The sequence below is a fragment of the Acanthisitta chloris genome, unplaced genomic scaffold (genome assembly GCF_000695815.1).
Source record: "Acanthisitta chloris isolate BGI_N310 unplaced genomic scaffold, ASM69581v1 scaffold26656, whole genome shotgun sequence".
Taxonomy (NCBI): domain Eukaryota; kingdom Metazoa; phylum Chordata; class Aves; order Passeriformes; family Acanthisittidae; genus Acanthisitta; species Acanthisitta chloris.
In genome coordinates, this window is record NW_008679139.1 from 495 (window position 1) to 8153 (window position 7659).

The 7659-nt window shown below is 38.2% G+C and overlaps 1 protein-coding gene across 1 annotated transcript in view; it reads right to left on the reverse strand.

Annotated features, from left to right (window-relative positions):
* Positions 1–367: 367 nt before the first annotated feature.
* Positions 368–7659, reverse strand: part of ROCK2 (Rho-associated, coiled-coil containing protein kinase 2) — a 54241-nt gene continuing 46949 nt past the window's right edge. Inside the window, exons 30-33 of the mRNA XM_009077188.1 lie at positions 6872–6950; positions 6407–6668; positions 5573–5786; positions 368–978 (exon numbers count right to left, since the gene is read on the reverse strand). Coding sequence (XP_009075436.1) covers positions 975–978; positions 5573–5786; positions 6407–6668; positions 6872–6950 — 559 coding nt within the window. The 3' untranslated portion in view covers positions 368–974. The remainder of the gene's footprint in view (positions 979–5572; positions 5787–6406; positions 6669–6871; positions 6951–7659) is intronic.

Genomic DNA, 7659 nt, shown 5'->3' on the forward strand with positions numbered 1-7659 from the left:
GGGCTGGATGAGCAGTTACATGTACAAGCAAATGGTCTGGTAATTCCAATGCTCTCACACACTGTTTGTGTAACCAGCACTTCTCCACCCTTAAAACCAGTCCATATACATTCAAAATAGGCTGACATTGATATACTTACTAGGTGTAAAAATAGTGCACTATTTTTTCTGCCACAAAGCAAAATTGCATCCTAAGAGCTGGTAAACTTTCCTTTTCCTTAAATAGAAAGAATGGGCAAAAAAATTGAAAAGAATTTAAATTAAGGCAATTAGACAGGTAAAACAGGACTGCCCATTATGATGCAGCTGAAACTAGTATATACTTCAAACCTATACTAGCTGCTGAACACTGACATGCAGCTTCTGATAGACGTGTATGAATGATATAAACTTCAACATTATGGCTTTATACAAGTGCATAGTTGCAACTGCAATAAGTAACGGTATCAGATTAATAAGCATAAAAAAATAAAGTGGAAAGATTTTTAAAACCCTCTTGCAGTATTACAGTACAATATATATACACAGTATAATGGTCACTTCTTACAGATGCAGTCTATAGCACTATGATGGATCTTCCTCCGGTTCTTCTTGCAGATGTGCTGGTGGCATCTTTACGAAAGCTGAAAAGTCAGTTTCTTCCACTTTAATATTCATTCCTCTCAATCCTTTTATGAAATGTAGTGTATGTGTTTTGCCAAGAAAGCTTTTGTGGAACAGACTTTGAAAGGTTACCTAACATATCCTTTTACTATTTATCAACCATTCCTCAATTTATCAGTCACATGGGAGAATACGGGAAAACCCTCAGAGATTAGTAATTTATATTGCAGCAAAAATGTAAACCTCTGATATATATAGCACAATCTCTCAGGAAAATATATATTTTTAATATATTTTGGGATATGTTTCAGTCTTGCTGTAACAGGAAGAAAATTATCACCTTGAACTGTGTCTGCATTCACGGAAAGCAGTTAGCTGAAAAAGAAGCAGGAAGTTTGGTCAGTAAATGCAACAAATGTAAATCTGACAAAAATATACTTCCAAGTCTTCATTTAAGATGGGCTCATCAGCATACTTGGGAGAAACAGCACTCCTCTGCATCCAACAGCATCAATACTAAAGTATGGCACATCCTTGCGCATGACGATCCCAAATCAATTAACCCCCCTTGTAATATATGAGGGTAAAGTACAGTAAGCACAATGTAATAATCACTTCTAAAAGATTAGTGATTTGTGAGCTTTTAATACACAAAGATGCAGCATATTTCATGAACGCAATGCTTGTTACTGTGAACACTAAGCCGGTTAAATTCTACAGGAGCTGGTATTTCAGGCCCCTGAGCACACAGCTGAGCTGCAGCCCCAGAGCTCCTGTCATTGCCCCTTCTTTTATAGGGCTGAGACAAACCTCATGTACTAAGAGAATTCTTAAGCATTTAACATTTAGGAATTTTTTTCTGTGTAAACATAAAATTGCATCAACATGTAAAATGATTTCAACACTGAGATCTATAAAATAGTTAACACTATTTCCAGTACATTCATGTTTAAGTCATGGGACAAATTAGATCACTAAACCAGCCGAATCTGTTCTAGAGCAGTCAAGGAAACCACATTACAGAAGCTGCAAAGCCTGTTTGTTTACATAGTTTTCAAATGCACGGTTAGGTACCCAAAAAGCACAGCACTGCAAAGGAAAGCCAAGTCAAATTCACTTCAGAACACAGGTAGAAAAGCAAAATGCAGAACTCCAGTGATTTCATGTCTGCTAGCCATAGGCCAATCAGTTTATGTTAAAAACTTAAAAATGAAAAGTATTTGGAAATACCAAGTCTATTTCAGCTAAACATCCAACTGCTATCACCTCCCTTTTATCCTTCAAGTATTCTCTGCTGAGGTTAGCAGTATTAGCACTACAGATGAGCAACGACCCTGACAACAGCAGGTAATTTTTTTCCAGGCAGGCAGACATGAATTTTGAAAGAAAAAGATCTAAAATTAGAAAAATAAAAACACTGACAAAGGCAACAACATTTTTTTAATGAAAACAACTCCTCTAGAAGTTCGACATCATGAAAAGAATCTCATTTTTACTGTTTCAAATATTAAAATGAGATCTTGCTTTTTCTGTATTTTGAGAAACAAAATCCAACATAGCATGCTGTATTCAAAGGCAAACAAATCCACTACTCTCTATTTAGATTTACCCCTTATACTTCTTCAGAAATCAAAAACATCGTCATCATCACCATCAATATCATCAACATCATCAAATGACCAATCCCAGTCCTTAAATGCCAGATCAAGTAATCTGCAACAGGAGGGTTTGATGTTTAATGAGCATCACACTTCTATGAAAGACTTCAAAATTCCATTTGTTATCACTAAACCTTTTTGAGTAAAAGACTGTGTTAAGGTAGGTAGGTTGATTCCTTCGCCTGTCATGGAATAGGAATTCAGTTAGTGTCTATGTAAGCTAGGGATATTCTATACATTGAAAATTCATTTCAAAAATCATTCCATATAGAACACTTACCATAGTGATTTTTTTTCCTCAAAAATTTCAGAAGAAAAGACAAATATGTACATTTCACTAAATTAATGTTTTCTGTTTTGCTGCTTGTCTTACTGACTGAGGTGGTTTTATGCTTTCCTGCTTCCCCTTTCCAGACAATAATGCAAAGCTAACAATTTTCCAGTAAAATCAAGTAATCTTAATTGCTGAACAGAATACGGAATAAGGTAGCTTCACCTGAATGTACAAACAAGTACAGCAGGATTTTACTGCATCCCAAATGCAGATTACACTATACAGCTATTCTGTAGCTCGTTGTTTAAAGTTAAGCAATGCCAAAAAAGAGGATATATCAACTTGTTCTCTAGGCCTCACTGTCTGCATTCCTTCTATGGTCACTACAGAACAAAGAAAGCAAGTGAGGCAAACCCTGTCAGCAAATGAGTCATTTTACTTGAGGCATTTATTCTGGGGTGGGATGAATCATTGTCTAGAAGCATTCAGCTCTCTGTCTGTTGTTATTGAACAATCTTAGACCAATGCCTTAAGTACTAACTCCTCAACTGCTATAGCTACAAGAAATGAAACCCAGTCTAGTCATCTCTCCAGTGAGCTCAAAGGATTTGAAATCAGGATTATATGCCAACCACAGGAGGCAGACATAGAAACCTTACCCTGACAGTGTGTCAGTGTGTTTTAACTGAGACATGCTACACTGTTTAATGTAGTTAATCACATGCTTTAAGCAAAATGGGTTTTTTTGGAGGTGTGTGTTGGATTTTCAGGTTTTAAATTACGTAAACCTTTAAATGTGATATCTCCCTGAAAAAGCTCAATATTAATTTTTATATGAACTATGGCTGAAACACTTAGAGAGTTTATGAGGAATTAGAATACAGTAAAACTGATTTTTTTTAATTTGGAATTATCCTTTTGGCACAATCGAACGGAATGTCTAAGCAGAAATGATACGGTCTGTATCAAAAACTGGTTTGCCCTTTCTTAAATCATCACAAAGAACAACAGCCATGAAAACCTTAGAGTAGCAATCACTGTGTGAAATTCCTAGCAGAGACAGCACTTTTAGGACTATGCAGTTGGAAGCTCAGGTCTCTAGCCCAAACTTCTGCTCAAAGCAGGGTCAGCTACAAGGCCAGCCCTGGCTGCTCAAGGCCTTGTCCTGTCAGATCTTGAAAGCCTCTACGGATGGAACCTGTCCAGCCTCACTAGCCTGCCTCCCTGTGCTGGATTTTCCTTCTATCCAGATGGAATGCCTCTTGGTTCAAGTGATCCCTTTGATTCTCATTCTCTAAAAAGTCCTTAAAAATGATTAAAAAACTTTTTTCCTTCATGATTATAATTAAAATAATCTATTCATTTAAAATCCAAATTATGAGGTCTGACTCTCTTTTAAATATGTAAATTAAATCACCAAAAATAAGACTGCATGAAAGTTAGAAGTGAAATTAAGTCCCTTTAAGTCCTTTCGCTATGCATTTCCAGCCATTAAAATACCAGTATTTGTTTAAGACCTAACTTTTCATAGCATAAGGATGTTCTGTGGTACCAGCAGCATCCCAGCAAGTGTGTGTTTTCCCTGCATTCTCTACTGTAACTCTGGCAATGCACCCAACCCAGTTCTCACCCAGCCAGCTGAGCTACTGGTGCCAGTCTGGTTACAGAAACAAGGACAGCAATCCTGTCTAGCCCCTGCCAAATTACCTCTCTGGGGAAAAATGTTAAGCCTTTGCTGAACTGTCCATTGCTGCTGGAATCCTGCAACAAACACAGCAAGTCGGACCAACCTTTTCAAAGGCTAGCAGCAACAGGGGACTGACAGAAGCAAGTATTAGCTAGTGCTGCAGGTGATGAAAAGCAGCAAGCTGGTAAAAAACAGAAATTCTGTACTCTGCAATCGCATAAATACTACCTGCAGAATGCTATCACTTCCACAGCACAGTATAGGACTTTGCTCCTTAAAGCTGATCCAGTAATAGATTACTGGGTTTTTTTTGTTTGAACCTATTTTCCCAAATCAGAAGATTCTGGTAAAACTATTCTTTGAGGAAATCATGAGACATAAGCATGAGTCCTTCTAGGCTGAATAACAAATTGATACCAATTCTCTCAGCCTTTGGGTAAGTTACTTGACCAACTAGTGACCCTCCACCTCCCATCTTCCTTCTCTGTTTCAAAACGCACCAGAGATGCTCAGAGAGGTGCCTGCCAGTACAGCAACAGTCTCCACCCTATGGAACCCACATGGGCAGAGACGCAGAAGTGAGATTCATCTGCATCAGGTTTTAGCTGCAGATGTCTGAGAGCAGGCTGTGTGCTCCTTTTGTACAATAGGACACAAATTCTGAAAAAACTCTTCCTAAACATCAACTGTAAACGGAGTCAGACATAGAGATATATACATTTGGTCAGATGAAGTACACATTAACATAAAAAATCTCTGATCAAGTGTCTAACTTTAGAACAGGGCAGGAACTTAAACATATGCCCAAAACCCAAGAAATAAAAAATTAAATACATACAGTTTTTTCTTATGTGTAAGGCCTTCTATACTGATTTTTGAAGGCACCTAATTGTCTCTAAGGTTCATCAGAACCACAAGCACCTAGCACCCTTGCTCAACTTCAAATCAGGCGCAGCAGTGGCCACCGGGTAAATTTTTAAATTTTTATTCTTCTTTTAAAAAATCTTAACATCCCTTCTCACTGACTCTTTGCCTAGTTAAATCCCATTTTCCCTATCAGTTCACAGGAACTATTAGGCCACAGATGACAGCAGAAGTTCTGTTTCAGGTAAGAGCAAGAAGACACATTATCAATAAGGTAGGGTCAACTAACATGTAGTGCAAAGTCCTTCAAACAAGGGAACAAATATGGTGGCTCTTCTTAGAACTTAGAGGTTTATAGAAGATTACATGTCAGATTACATGCCAATAGTCAACAACAATTGAGATCAATTATTCTTATTAACATATATGACATTAATTGCAGTAAAACATTTAAAACAATACATTAAATAGCAGCTCTTATGTCACCTTGGTTTGTTTGGAGGAAGCTGTCGACTTGGTCGTCTGATGGACTGGTTTGGCTGTACCTTCATGGAAGTTCTGGGAGACGATCGAGCAAAGGGGTCTGGTGCTGGAGGCTTCTTGGGTATTTTTTTCACCAGTCGGCTCACCCATTTTTGCTGTTCTTCTGTAGAATTAGCTAACAGTAGTAGATTCTTTGCCGTAGAAATATCATAGTACACTGTAATGATAATGAATATTGTTATAATTCTAAACATGCATCCACATCAAAAGTTAGCTGTCAGATGGCCATACTCTCTCAGTCAACACAGAGAAATCAAAAGCAAAAAGAACCAGATTTTGCCAAACTGAGGCTCCTGGGCTGCTGAAAGTGCTTCCTCCTTATATTTAGAGAGTAACAACTTAGAATTATGGAGGATAGCCACTCACATGGAAAAAAACAAGAGTAACACAGAGATGTGCCTGAGCCCAAGAACTACATAATGTCACAAGGAGTAACCTTCACTGGATGTCATCCATTCCATTACATGCGCTAACACTAGTCTCCCACAGCAAAGAGCACAACATGCAGTGTGAGCTGCCTTACAGCGACCACACTTTACTGCAAGAGGCTGACAACACAACAGGCATGCATGTATTGCAGTCACAAGTCATTCAATCACAGCGGTGAGTGACCCTCACGCAGACACCCTTACAAAGGTGCTGATGGCAGTGTACTAATGAAAGAAAAGCCAACCTGTTTACTTCTAGTTGGTATCAGACCATTACTAGGATCCTCTGATCTATCAGAATGCCTTGTCACTCCAGCACTACATGCATATTCAAACACTTGGTATTTACCTTTGCAAGGCGCTATAATCTCTTCTTTTTTATCCATGTGATCTTTGTGACATTTGATATGGCAGCGGCGACATTCTAGAGCAGGAGGAGGTTTAAACATATGCCACAGTGGCTTCATGCAAGCTTCACAATTGGTTGGAAAGTGGTAAAGAGTAGGTATAAACTCATGTCCTTTGTGACAAATGTAATTTGACTTCTCTCCCATGGGCTCCACAGGAAATTCCTGTTCTTTTTTGCTCTCTCCTTCATTAGCATACAGAATCTAGAATCAAAGCAAAATAATCTCAGCACTCCTAGAGGACAAATGTAAATTCAGAGTCATTATCTAAGTAGAAAGACTGAACAATTAGACTAGAATCAATTTTAAAATAATTTTTTTAGTAAATATTTCATTAGACAGTATTTCTGACAATGTGCGAAATACCACATCTGTTACATTAGAAGCATTAATTTATTAATGAATACCTGGAATATCCTAGGAATTTCCTTGGAATCTGCTCTGTACACATCAGTCTGAGTGACTGGTCGGACATGGAAGAGTTTGCTATAGGAAATTATTTCAATAAGGAAGAAAGTTAATGTTACCAAAATGACAAATTTAAGTTGACAGATTAAGTTAGGATACAACATATGGCATTAAGACTTAGGACCATTAAAGATTTTTCAGTACAATTTTCTAACCACTTGATTAAAGTCTTACCTTTCACTCCTGCACATGAACTCCCTTTTGGGAGCCCTACATTAAAATAAGTCACAAGCATCCAGCTGTATTTGCAGAAAAAAAATGACAGCACTGAAAATCCACCATCGTGTTTTTAATGATTGCTGGCAAATTTCTAACACAATCCTCTCCCCATGCTCCAACCTCTAAGTAACAACGTTCTGCATTTATTAAGAAAATAAATTAGTTAACTACACAACCCACCTGTAAGGCCACGTTCTAAGTGAAAGTGTACACACACTGAAAATTATAGTCTCACTGCTACAGTTTTCTTAGCGTGTTTTGCTCCCATGTGTACGTGAGGTAGGTCTAGCTGAGCTGGTGGAAGCAGTTCAGTTACATCAGGGCTCAGCGGAGCTCCCTGGATCAGTCTGAGCACCAAACTGTTGCTGCACCACTGCCTAAAGCAAAGGTTAACACTTCACCACAGCAGGTACCTAAGGGCCCAGCTCTGTAGTTCAAATTACAAAAGTAACACCCCATATGACATTGTGCTCTCAGACTGGACCTCAAAAGGCCTTTTGTCACACTC